Source organism: Anomalospiza imberbis, chromosome 21 (genome assembly GCF_031753505.1).
Source record: "Anomalospiza imberbis isolate Cuckoo-Finch-1a 21T00152 chromosome 21, ASM3175350v1, whole genome shotgun sequence".
NCBI lineage: Eukaryota > Metazoa > Chordata > Aves > Passeriformes > Viduidae > Anomalospiza > Anomalospiza imberbis.
The window spans coordinates 759836-773930 of record NC_089701.1 but is presented as its reverse complement, the minus strand read 5'-3'; the positions used below and the strand labels follow the sequence as shown (position 1 = coordinate 773930).

The 14095-nt window shown below is 46.5% G+C and overlaps 1 protein-coding gene across 2 annotated transcripts in view; it reads right to left on the bottom strand.

Annotated features, from left to right (window-relative positions):
* The window catches only part of MAPKAP1 (MAPK associated protein 1), an 82468-nt gene that overhangs the window by 23513 nt on the left and 44860 nt on the right, over positions 1 to 14095 (bottom strand). For both annotated transcript variants that reach the window (XM_068210883.1, XM_068210882.1), the window contains exon 7: positions 12219 to 12328. In XM_068210883.1, coding sequence (XP_068066984.1) covers positions 12219 to 12328 — 110 coding nt within the window. The remainder of the gene's footprint in view (positions 1 to 12218; positions 12329 to 14095) is intronic.

The window sequence follows — 14095 nt, the reverse complement described above, 5'->3', positions numbered from 1 at the left end:
TATCAGGCTTCTCTCACAAGTTCAAATGATGTCACTGCAGGAGGAATATTGGATAATTTAATGGTCTCCTAATGGAATCCTGCTCTGTGAATTTCAACAAATTTTCAAGTGGCAATAGCAAAGATGGATTTTATGGATTTCTGTAATCTCATGCAAATGTTCAATGCAGTTGTAAAATAAACCTTTAAAATCCTGGCACGGACTGTCCTGGCCAGTGTCCCAAGCCAAGCTTTCCTGCTGCTGGCAGCTCCCAGGGCTCCACACCCCTCCTGGGGGTGATCCTCCATCACACACACCCCTTCCATCTGAATCCCTGTTGAACCACTCTCACCATGGATTCTGTCCACACATACCCACTTGGCTATTTCAAGACAACCCTTTAGAGAGAGGAATGCTCATCAGGAATTAAAAACAAGGAAACAGACCCCAAGGCCCACGGCTTCCCTACGAGCACACAATGGTGCCTGGGAAGAATCCCACCCTATAATCAAATTAGGGGACCCCCCTGCAGAAGGGAACAGCCACCTGCATACCAACAAACCAATTCTGCTGCCATTTAAGCTGCAAAGCTTTCAGAAAGGGCTTTTGAAAGCACGACCCATCAGTTCTAATTTTTAAAACTTATCCTTTCAGTCAAGACTAGAAAAAGGCCCATTCCAACTTTTATCTCCACTACAAAGTGCTGTTATCTTGGGCTGTTGTCAGGAGCTCTCTCTCTCTTTCTGCTGACAAGCAGAGACTAGAGAGATAAGATTGGGAACGAATCTCACTTCTCTGAGTAAATAAATAATCAATACTCATCTAAATGTAAATGAGAAAGTATCCCCCTCTGATAACAGGGCTCTTATCAAACAGCCAATTTTCTGCAGACATTTGGCCTCAACCAAATCACCATCATTCAGCCCCAGCCTAATGGCTAAAAATCGTAACTAAATTGAACCGATCACCAGAGATCAACTAAGTTCAGCCATGGCTACTAGGGGTTCAAATGTTTGGAATGCAATTTTTCCCCCATTAACTTTCAATAGCAATGAAGAATGCCACGGTCAGGGGTGAATCTGCACAATAAACAATACTAACACTGCAACAGGGAGCCAGGTTTTAAACAAAATCCCAACTAAACCCCTCTCCATCTCCAAACTAGTTACTAGGGTGAAATAAGGATTATAGAAAGAATATTTGATGTTTGCGGAGTTGTCAAACCTAAACGAAAAAGACCAGTATCAACAAAAAAGCCCAAACTGTTGAAAACCGAGGCCATATTTTACAGCCTTAGTCTCTGCAACAAAACACATCCCTATGCCTGTATATTCCTCTCTTCAGCTTCAAGAGCTCCCATAATCCTCACCAACACCCCAGTTCCACCTGTGCTGTATCAGCTGTTTCTGTTCCCTTCACAGTCCATGCAATTGTCCAAACACTTTTGAATTTCCCATATCCACGACATTTACATCCTGAATTTATTACACTGCGTGAGGAAAATTATTCCTCCTGTTCCAATGAGCCATTGCCACCCCAGTGTTTGGGGTGAGCAGCTCCTGTCTCTGAACTACCTCAATAAAACCTTCCCAATTCACTGTCCCCACCACCTACACTTCACAGACACCTCTCATACCCAGTTGTGCCTTTTCCACACCAGAAAAGCCCTTCCCTCCTCAGCATCTGCTCCTCATTTCATGTGCCTGATCCATTTCCACATTCATCCCTTTCTGCATCTCTCCACTTCTCTTTTTTGAGACAAAATACAGCAATTAAGATGTGGGTACGTTGGGATTTATGGGCTCAGTTCCTGATGTTGCATTTGTCTTTCTGCCTGCTCCTACATGGAGCTGAAGTGTTCAGAGAACTACCCGTGATGATGCTGGATACCTTTCCTGACTGATGGAAGGTAATTAGAGCCCATCATTGTACACATATAGTTACAGTTGCTTTTCACCATGTATATTATTTTGTACCCATTGACACTGAATTCCCTCTCTCGTTTTATTGTCCTGTCACTCAGCACTGTGGATACCTCTGCAGTGCTCCACAGACAGCTTTTATTTGCACTATTCTTACCTCTTTTGTATCAACAGCACATTTTGTCACATCAGCATTCACATCCTTTCCATGCCCCACATTAAGGAACAATGCAGGTTCCACCAGTTCCACTGGAGCTCCACCAGTAACCTAGTTACTAATCACCAAGGGCCATTATTCCTATTCTTTGTTTCCTGTCTTTTAATCAATTATTAATCCATGTGAGGATCCTCCTTCTCATCCTGTGACAGCTTAATTGCTTTATGAGCCTTTGTCAAATCTTTTTTGGAAATCTAAGCAGCCATGGCAAACCCAGCATCCCTTTCAGATGGTCTCTGGCTCCCTCTCAGCCTGCTGGAGCACAGCCTGCTCCAAAGCCATGCCCCTGCATGCTGCATTTGCTCACATGCCATCCATTAATCCTGCTCTTTGCTAGGGGTTTCTGTTACAATTTCACAGTTTGCCTGGTGAGAAAGCCCAGGCAAACCTGTCTGTCCTTGAAACTCCTTCCACCAACCCCTGCCACCTCCCACACCTGAGAGCAGCTGGTGTGAGCAACACGTTAAACATCGTGTTAATGGTGCAGCATCTCCACCCCTGACCTCCAGCACAGCTCAGACCCTGCTGCCTGCTCTTTGCAAGCACCTCGGAATCGCAGAATGGCTCAGGACAGAAGGGAACCTCATCTAGTCCCTTCCCCTGCCATGGCTGGGACACCTTCCCCTGTCCCAGGCTGCCCCAAGCCCTGATCAGCCCGGCCTTGGACGCTGCCAGGGATCCAGGGGCAGCCACAGCTGCTCTGGGCAAAGGAAATAACAAAGGAAATGAAAAAATAACAAAGAAAATAAGAAAGAGAAGATGAGAAATGTGGGCAGTTAGGCAGCCACAGCCCAACAGCCGCGGTGACAGACGCTGGGCAGGAGGGAACAAGCAAAAGGGAACTGAGCACAGGCAGAAGGCAGCAGAGCAGTCAAAAAACCCCTGTTGACAAACACTTAACACTGATGTCTGTGGGACTTTCCATTTCAAGTCCCTCCTTTCACAAGGATTTGTGATTTATTGCTTTGCTGCTCCATCCCCGGGCTTTGAAAGCGTGATTCCGCTTGAGTTTAAACTATATTTATATTTATTTTTTGGTTATCGCTTTTTTATTATTGCTATAGAAAATATTTGCTGGAAATATGTTGCAGCTATTACAAGGTCATAAAAAAGAGGAGATTTATGTATTTCTATCATTTCAAATAGTCTGTCAGAAAGTATCAGTCGTGCTAAGTGTAAGACTGCTGGATTCCAGTGCTCCCTCTGCCACCACATGGGCAGCAGATGGAGGAATTAAAATAGCTCAGTGTGGAGGCTCCTTGGGTGCTGGCTGGGAGGAGGGAAATCGAGGCAGCTCCTCGTCCCCCTGGGGAGGCCTGGGAGAACCCTGGCTCCCCGTGGATGCTGGACGTGGCCCTGGGCCAGGGGACGAGCACTGGACCACAGACAAAAAGGGCAGAGGGAGGAGCAGGATCCATCCACTGAGGGGGCAGAGAAAGTGGGAACAGGGAGAGGGCTCAGGCCTCCTTCTGTGGGAGCTTTCTTCGAACATGACAGAAGGGGCAGGATTCCATTGTGTGCTTGGCAATGACAATAAAACAACAGAAAATATGTAAACAGTGTGAGAGGAACTGGCTGCAGAGCAGAATGTTTACATCTCCAATCCTGCTGCTGCGAGGACGTCTTAAATCTGTTTATCCGCTAAAAATCCCCAAAGCCCCTCAACACCTCTGAAGCGGAATAAAGATTTTATCATTACAAATGCAAATACTGGTTAATAAATAAAGATATTTAAATAGTGAAAACAAACTTTTAACATTATGCACAAGCATAAGAGGTTTTTTTTTAGCCCAATCTGTTTTTCCTTAACTTGCACTGTTGTGACATTACCGAATTTTACACACAGTTATCTGCCGCTCTCCACAGAAATACAGATGGTTTTTGTAGAAATAAACAGTCATTTATATGAAACAATTGTAAAATAGTTTATGGAAACCAGTGGTGTAATGCATTCAAATAAATGCCAGGCCTGGTTGATGGAGAGCCAAGGTGTTAAATCACACTGCTCAGGAATTCAGCTGTGGGAAACAGATAGTAAATCCAGAGTGACAGAATTTCCAGTGATGGCAAAGGTTTCTGACATCTAGTCCAGTACACAAAAACTACAGCAGTTCAAACCTATTTTACTTAACACTACCTTGACAGCCAGTGAAATTAAAGAATTTAGTCAAAAGCCCCTTAAAAAGAAACAAACACTTCATTTCTGGATTGCTTTTCTGGGGAACAGCAAATGTGCAGCACGGCCAGCAGCAACCTGCTGTGCAGAGCATCAACAGAAGGGTTTTACTTAATTGCTACCTTTTTGCATTAGCAATGTGTAGCTCTAAAAAAAGCTGAGACAAAATCATCACGTTTGATCTATAATGTAAAGCACCTACAGCAGAAATCCAATACAGAGATTTTATTTTAAACTCTGCAGCTGCTCCACTCTCAGCCCGGCCCCGCCAGCGCCTGGAATCGTCCCCAAGGGACCGTCCTGGGGCCAGCCCGGGTGGGCACTCCTGACTGACCAGCACCAGGGCTCGCCCACTGCCTGGATTATCAAGTGACAAAGGTGCTTTTCCCTGGCTGTGAAGACACCAGCGGCTGTTCTGCAGTTTTGGGCAGCACAAGCACGGCGCACTCGAGGGCTCACGAGAACAGAGCAGGGAGGAGCTGGTCCCATGAAGGTACCAGGGACCAGCACAGCCTCTGCTCATCACAGTGGGTGAAACAAACACAAAAATCTCACTCACCCAGACGCTGAGCTGCACGGTTTAAAATGTCACATAAATTACAGCATTATTACCAATCCAGAAGAACCAGTAGCAACATGAATTCAATACCAACAGAACCAAAACAGACCCTGTACAATATTTCACTTTCATTTCGGAGGCTGGGCATGAAAAATTCTTCTGGGCTGATACCCAGCCCCTCACTAGCCCAAGGCACAGGGCTAACTAGCCATTGCCGTTCTGACTATTCCAAACTGTACTCCCGACGAGCTGCTCCATGCACACCAACATCCCCGTCCCGGCACGCCGGGGTCTGCTCAGCGTCAGCGGGCTGGGGAGAGGGAAAGGGCATGCGGAATAAATCATCCCGCTGCAGAGCTGAGCCGGGCAGGGGCAGCAGGAAACCATTCCCAGCAGCTCCATCGCCCCTCTCTGCACCCAGGGGCTCGCCCCGCTCACCCCCTGCTGCGGGGAGCACCCCACAAAAACGGGCAGTGAGCAGCTCAGCCCCTGCCCGGACCAGCCCTGGTGGGAGCGGCCCTGGGAGTGCCAGCACAGCCCTGGGGATGCTGGCACAGCCTTGGGAATGGTGGCACAGCCTTGGGAATGGTGGCACAGCCCTGGGGGTGGTGGCACAGCCCTGGGGATGGTGGCACAGTCCCGGGAATGCTGGCACAAATGCCAGCACAGCCCCGGGGATGCTGGCACAGCCCCGGGGATGCTGGCACAGCCCTGGGGATGGTGGCACTGGTGCTGAGTGAGCCCAGCCCTGGGAGTGCCAGCACAGCCCTGGGAGTGCCAGCACAGCCCTGGGGATGCCGGCACTGGTGCTGAGCAGGGTGCAGAGAGCCCTGACCCGCAGGAGCCGGCAGCTGCTGACCCTGCACAGCAGGGACAGCGCAGAGGGGACAGCGCAGAGGGGACAGCAGAGTGGGGACAGCAGAGTGGGGACAGCAGAGTGGGGACAGCGGGGCTGTGCCAGGCAGACCCCGCGGCCAGGGGCAGGGAGCGCTGAGGTGCTCGCCGGTAGAGCCGTTCCTAACCGGGCACCGGGCACCGGGCACCGGGCTCTGCAGGGGCGCTGTAATGATCCAAAACAAAGCACTCGGAGCCAGAGCCACTCACAACTACCAGTATGCAGAAGAGCACGAGTGTGAACACAAGGAAACACAAATTAATTGGCTTTTCACTGTCACAGATGCTGGGGCTTCCATCCCAGAAAGAGTCAGAGCAAACATATGCATCGCCTACTCGAACATATTTACTTTTAAATTTAAACTCCTCAGTTACCATCATTCCATGTCAGTATCAAACTTTAATGACAGTTTATTCTAATTGTAGTTCATCTGTTAGAAGTGCTTTTGTCACAGAGCTGCAGCTTTACATAGTTTATCGTTTTAATTCTCCTTTTTTAAAATGTATGAATAAATACATATATGTGCAATCAAAATACACATACACGGCTCCCTTTACAGACATTTTTTTGTCCTACGCTTCCACCAGTGAGGTAGGATGAGGAAGGAAAACCCCAGCAAGGCTCACAGCTCCTCTAGCAGCTGCTTTAGAACATTTAAGTCACAAAATTTGACATTAAATATGGTGCTGACACTGACATGTCAGAAAGGGAATTTTCAAACACAACTCAGATTTCTCCTCCCCAGCTGCTCCTCGAACAAAGATGAGCTCCAAGCAGAACTCTTCATCTGAGAGTCTCCAGGTTCTGAGGCTAACCTGAACTTTGTGTGAACAAATCCAAAGCACAGCAATAATCAACCACCACAAAACCCGGGTCTGTGACAGACTGTGCTCCCAGGGACCAGGGGATGGAATAGGCTCCTTTCCCTGGCCTTGGCAGCTGTAATTCCTCTGATTCTGGTCTAGAGACTAAAATATGATATGGAGGCTTTTAAGTCCTACGCCTGTTTCTTGAATCTTTCTCTTTTCTTATTATTCAGCTTCCTGTGGCAGTGAAATAATACACTTAAACAGACCAGGAAGATTATTTTAAACTATTTTTGGTCACTTTACACATTTTAAAAAATGCAAAAAGCACTGGTTGACAGCTGTTAGGGACTTGAATGTTATTGCAAAGCAGCTGTTTTCATTTATCGAAAAAGTATTAATCTTTCTCCAAACTCACAGAACACTGAGCTAATAACTCTCCCTCTAACCTACGGAAAATACAGGTCACGTCTGTGCAATGTTGGCAGAAGGTTTTGTTTATAACAATTAAACTTGTAGAGCATTTTGTTCTTAAAAGGACTGAGCCTTTCTGGTCGGGGGATGTTTGCAGTCGGAGGCAGCTATTAAATAATAATCAGTAGCATGTTCACCCTGCAAAGAATTTCTACTTGAAATCAGACAAGATTAATCAGAGGAGACTTCTCTGTTCACTAGAAATTTCAGATGAACAGAGGCTGACACGGACCAGGAACAGGCAGGATTACTCCAACATTTCAGCATTTTATGTTGTTTAGTTTTGTCTCTCATCTCCTTCTAAGAACATTCGGTTTTTATATACTGACATCGATGCTTAATTTGTTTGAAAACAAAGCCTCTGCACACATTCTCTGGGCATTGTTATTTACTTTACATTAGTATTTATAGTCCATTCAGCTGAGCTCTGGAGGAGAAGGCAACTGGCGTCCCAGGGAATGTTTGTTGAAGAGCAGCAGGAATGAGACAGCTCACAGGCAGGGAGATAACTTCCAAGTGTACATATAGTTCCTGCCCATATTTAATTTGAGAATCACCATGGCATCAAGATACATGAAGTATGAAGTCACCATCTTTCTTAGGTTCTTAAAATCGTAATCCATGCAAACATATTTTATAGGGAATATTGAGAGCAGGCTTTGGTGCAGATGTAAAAAGCCTGATAGGATCTCCTTGCCTGCTGCACACTGTGGGCTGCTGTCAGCCCCAGCCTCAGCTGAGCCCTGGGATCAGAGCATGGGCTGTGCCTTCCACCTTGGAAGAACTGTGCCTGCCTTGGTCCCACTGAGCCTCCCTAAAAAAGCAGGATTTAAAGTGCACATCTACCATAACCCAGATTTCTTACATGTTAATGGGGTAACACATGAGTATTGGTGAAAGTAAGACCAGCAGAAACACACACCAGACTGACTGAGCAGGGAAATCATTCCCAGTGAAGCAAATCAAATTCTAGGGGTAATGGTGTTTTACAGTTCTGCAACATGATCTGTACGACCTACAAAACTGCCTCTGCAAACCCAAGGGTGGGATTTTCAAGCATGCCCAACAGCTACCTGCTCCAGAAGTTAATGTTAAGGCTGTTACCGATCTCTGGGGAGTAGAATTATCCCAAGTACTAAAACACCCAAATCTCACCTTCTAAAACAGCTTTTCAGGACTCGGTTATTAGAGCTGTTCAAAATCCAGACAGCACGGTATCTGACATTTTTACTGATAAATTCAAGGAGAACGGGAAGTTCTTATGCTCCCAATCTCCAGCATGTGAGTTCTTTTCTGCAGATCTGCCACACTGCAGAGAGATTTTATATTTACACCTTCAGCTGCTGAAGTGTTCAAAGAAAGGAGATCTAGGCATGGCAGGATTATACAAAACAATCCTTAAACTACCTCTGGACACGAGGGTTCTCCAAGGGTTATTATCCCAGTGCCTGAGCAGTGCCAGGCCCGCGCTGTGCCCAGCCAGGTCCCTGTGGCACTGATGGAGCTCCCAGCTCCCCTCTCTGTGGCTGGGGCACCACCCCATCCCTGGGCTCTTTTCCTCCCATTTGAGCTATTTTCAGAAAACCCTCTTGCAGGAGCAGTGCTCCTGAGCCCCCTCAAGGTGGCCCGTTCTGGATTAGAGCAGTCTCCCCTAGAAGCTCATCCCACAACTGCAGTGTTTTATTTCCAGCCCTCCCATAAAATATGCCTGTGCAATACACGCTGCTGAGCATGCAATAGGTTAAACAAATTGATGATAAAGTATTCGACTTCGTTAGTTTTCATTACCATAAGAAAACATCAATTACATTTTCTATTTTATGAGTGTACACAAGGGAATCCATTACAGTAAGGGAGAGGCTGCATGACTCCTTCTGCTGCTTCTCTCCTCAGCAAAAAGAGCAGTTTGTTTTTAAAGCCAGTGACACCAGCCCAGAGGAAGGGAAGGCACACCGGCATATCTGCATAGACAGCTCCTATCCTGATTTATCCAGCCTGGCTCCAACTAATTAAACATCTGCCTCAACGATTTCCTCTGCAGATTTATCTTCTCCAGTATGCAGCACTGACTGGTTGTTGCAGGCTCTTTCCCAACTTGCAGCCATTCCCGTGTTCTCCTCCCAGCTGGTTCCTTGGGCACGTGGCAGGAGATGATCCAGCGATCCCATTAACCCCCCGTGGGTGCCTGTGGTGGGACAGGTCACCAGGTCCCACAGTCCTGCTGCAGGACAACCACGGCCCCTAGGAAAGGACTCGGGGCCACGGCTCTCTCAGCTACAACACATCCAGTTATTTCACCACCTGCACTTCCCCTTGACTGCCTCAGTTATTATTATTTTAAAATGGTCAGAGTTCATATGTCAAAAGCCCTGAGACACTAAGAAAGAAGAATTGCAAAGAAGGTGAAAAAGTTTGAACAGTTTGCAATAATTTTATCTAAATAGAGCTAGGCACAGTCAGAATATTGCTTCTGTTTTTTCAGGCCCCTTTCTATGAAGAAAAGGTTGTAGCCCACTTCTGTCTCCTACTGATCAGTATTTTGCTGCAACAAATAATCTTTACTGGCTGAACAAAGTATTTGGAGAAAACTAGCCTACTGTTTTAGCCCTAGTCATGCTGAACAAACCCTTCCCAACTGTACCACAGAAATTCCTCAAATCTTCCTCACCCAAAGTAGCCAACCCAGGTTTGCATTTTCCCACCAATTCAGGACCAGTCTAAAAATGCCCTGTAAGTCAGTGGTGAAAACACAGAAAGCAACTGCTTCTACCAGTACTTGACAGCAGCATAAAGTGTAATGCAATAAATTCATCTGTCCTGAAAAGGCTGACCTGGAGGCCCACTGGAGACAGGCAGAAAAGCTCACGGGCATTTCTGTGTTACTAAACTATTCCAAAAACTTTAAACAAACACGTTCAGCCTATTTTTAGTAATGACTTTTTTAAAATCAGACCAATCAGCTTTAAAGGAAACATTGCTGAATGAGGAGAAATGTTTCTCCTAAATTATGTCTTATCTTTTATTGAGGACTTTGACATCCTAATCCACTGGTTAATAATGACCTGAAGCACCCCGGCCCAGGCCTGTGCTGTGCTAATGCTCTGATCTGCAATTCCATTTACGCCTGCATCTCCCAGCGACAGCGAGAGGCACATCCTCTCCAATGATGAGGGATCTGGGGGTAGGTGAGGAATGATGGCAAAATCTTTCCTTTTACTCTGGCTCCAGTCTCTCTGCACCCACTGTGGTGGCATCCTGAGCTCTCCCTGCCCTCACAGCACGGCCAGCCCGTGGCAGATGGGGAGTGGCACAGCCTGCCTGGATCCAGAGGGTCCCCTCTGTGCACACAGCTACAATTGCTGCTGCTTTAAAGATAACAGCAAGACCTTCCTAAGCCCCCCCACCCCCCTAAATCCTGATAATCCACATTTTGGGAGAGGGATGTAATTGGGAATAAGGAAAGGTTTGGATAAGCTAAGTTAATGTTAATAAAAATTTCCGATACATCCCTATATATGCTGTTCCTGAAAAGGGTTCTGAGCAGGAGGGCCACGGCAGCTGAAGTGAATGTATTAGTTGAAGGAAGAAATGCCAGGTCCATTCCTTTTCTAAACTACTGAGCAAAAATAACAAAGTCAAAGCAGAATCAAATTTCAAATGGACAAGGAATAAAACATCTGTTACACGAAGGGGGGAAGCAGTTTAAAGACTGAGCTAAGTGAATCCTTTAGCAACCTCCCTTCAGGGAAGGGAAATCTGACCCCAGGAAATAAATAAAAGTCACCCAAAAAGTGAACAAAAGAGGTGTTTGAAAAAACCCCAACACCATTCATCGCCGCTAACGACTTGTTCATTATGAGTGATGATGGATAAAGACTTCTCACGCTGAGATGAAATCAAGATTTATATGCATTGTTTCCTCTCCCAACTTGTGGGAAGATCATCATCATTTAATTCTATCTCTGCGGCCAGTGATGGGCATCCAGAGAGCTGGTTATCACACGGCGCAGTCAGCTGGCAAGGGCCGGGACGTGCCGTTGGCACATCTGGACGGAGGTGCCGCAGCCCGGGCTGAGCGATGGCTCCTGGCCACCCTCCAAATTGCTGCAGACTGGCGGGGCTCCTCTCCACCCCCAGCACTGCTCCTCTCCTCCTCTCCCCTGCTTTTTTTTTTTTTTTTTTTTTTTTTTTTACGAGAATCAGATTTTCATTGCTCCATTCAATTGCTCTTCTCTGCCATTTTTTACAGCTCTTATCGTTCCCTTGGAATATGGCCTTGAGACAGCTCATCCGTGTCCTTCACTGTGTTATCTCTTCTAACTTTTATTAAAACTTCAGCTCTCATCTGAAGATAGCTAATTAAATCCATGACAGATTATACACACATTTAAAAACTGCACTGAACTACTTTTTCTAAGGAGAACAGGGTTTATTTTCTTTTCCCATAGTTAAAACTGAGGGTGTATAAGGAGGTTTCATTCATTTACAAAGACAAGATCCTTATCTTTCCCACTATATAGATGGGTTTATATTAAAGTTCCTTTGTTGCGTGACAAGACTCAGTGCAATTTCTCTCAGTAATTATTTCTTGTTGCTGGAAAGATCTCTCAGCCTTATACATCTAAAAAATATGCACTAACATATATATGAATGCACATCTACCCCCCAGAAAAACATTGTTTAAAACAGAAATACAAGCACTGAACATTTTCCTTTTTTAAGTGTTCATATGCCTTAACTATAGCAGCACTATTTTGATAGCATTGCAGAAAGTAAATTTTTCACTACATGTAACAATGAATCCTTGAAATTATTTAAAATCGCACTAAGCATAATTTTCTTACATAAATTAGAAGTACATATACAAACTCTATCATGGGCTGGACTTGCTGTACTTCTACCCATCATCCCAAATTACCATGAACTGGTCTTGAATGCAAATGGCTTTGTTATCATAAATAAATATTTGCAGGAATGGATATACTGCTCTGCAGCAAGCATTATGCAGCTCCTGCACTGCCAGCTTTGTGCCAGCACGGAGAACACAGACCTATGCACAGAACTGCTGTGAGTGGGGCTGGGACACAACCCCCCAAAACCCGGGCAACGTTCACAACAGTTAAGAAGAGATATAAAATATACTCATGGAGAAAACACCCTGCCCTCTAGAAAATACGATAAATAACCCACCTGAGCCTCTCTGTGATCCCTTCCTTCTCTTTAAGGCCTTTTGTAAGATATCCTTCATGGTGACCTTCATACTGTCCACCTGAATAAGTGAGAATCCATGAGCAGCATTTCTGCAAGACAGATGCACATGCAGTTTTACAAAACAATCATCACTGGCAGCTCCCCGCAGCCCTCGTTAGCTTCAAGCAAAGCACTCGTTAGGCACACGGTTAACGAAGTTGGGCTGGAAAGGGAAGTTAAGAGGAGAAACCAAGCAAACTGCCTTAGCAAGGCAGAGACAAAACCAGCCAAAATGGGTTGAGATTCAAGACAAGGAGTATAAGGATTTTCTTAATTTATTGTTATTTTTGATCACTTGGCGTTCAGCGTTAGAAGAGAAAAATGAGCCGATGTACCTGGGGGGCTCCTCGTCTCCTCATCTCCTGTCTGTGTTTTACAGCACACAACAGGGAAGCAGTTTGCCGGGGCATTTTCATCCGTGTCCCACACGTAACAAACCGTTAGAGACAAGTGGCAGAACACCCTCAGTGACAGCAGCTTTGCAGCACTATCGAGGTATTGCTTCCGTGCATTATTTCCAGCCTAACGGGGTTTCTTTGGACACGTTTTTGTGAACACAATGGCACAAAATCTCCCAGAAAGATCCAAGGCAGTGGGTCCTTGTCCTGGCCACCACCCATGGGAGAGGCCACACAGGGGGAAGGACTGCAAAGAGCGTGGGGACAGCTGTGGGGGATCCTGCTGCCAAACACCCAGAGGAGCACCCCTGGGGGAGCAGAGAAGATGACAATATAATAGAAGAGACTCTGAATGAGCAGATCAGTAAATTTTGCCCCTTAGCCCTCGCAGTCAGTCTCGGCTCATGTCAGTAGATGTCACTGCAGACAGTTCCAGGGAAATCCGAGAGCTGAAGGCTCCCACCGGAGAGATTGCTCTGCACGGTAAAAACTGGTTTGCAAAGCTATTTGGGCAGGAGGAGGAGCCTTGTATCTGGCAACCAGGAATTTTAATCAGGGACTACAGATCTATATGAACAGCACAGCTGGAATATTTTTAAAAGCAACTGGCAGGCGAAAGCAATCCAAGCAACACAAGTACATCCTGCAAAACAAACCCATATTGCATGTCACTTTGAAACACAAATGCTGGGACCAGAGGTTGGAGCTCAGGTCACGTCAGACACGGCATCCCCAGCCCACGGTGACCCAGGCAGGACAGAGCCCTCGCCACTTGCTGCTCAGGGCTCACTGCAGCGGGACACGGGGGCCAGCAGCCCCTGCCTGGCCACATGGTGGTCACAGCTCGGTGTCCTGGGGGCCACTCGTGCTCTTGGGAGCAGCAGCCAAGCCTGGGATCAGGAGATGTCCCCCCTCGCTGGTGTGAGACGTCGTTTCCCTCTCCTCAGTTGTGCATTGGTCTCATCTGAATTTCATTTTCAATTCCCTTTGTTCCTGGCAAAATGAAACTGCCTAAAAGCCCCAAATTTATGTTCTCCAGACCATTTATTATTTATAACTCTATCTTACTCGTCTTCAAACCAAATAATCCCAACCTTTTCATGCATCTACTTTTCCCTCTGTTTCTGCCGCATGCTCAGCGCTGCAGGAGCAGAGCTGAGGGAGGGAGTGCCACCAGGTCTGCAGGTGACACTGCTGTCCTGGGAACAGCCCCAGGGCTCAGAGGCTAATGCCTGCAATGAGCAGAGATCTTCCCCAGCACTCACTGAGGAGCAGATTTCCCCTGAAGCTGCTGTGGAGCCCCATGACCTGCACCAGCATCACACACCTGCCCTTTACCTGGCCAATCCCTCACTTCCCAAAAGCCTCACAGCTTCAGTCCCAGCCGACCCGCTGAGCAAAATTCAGTGGATTCTTTAA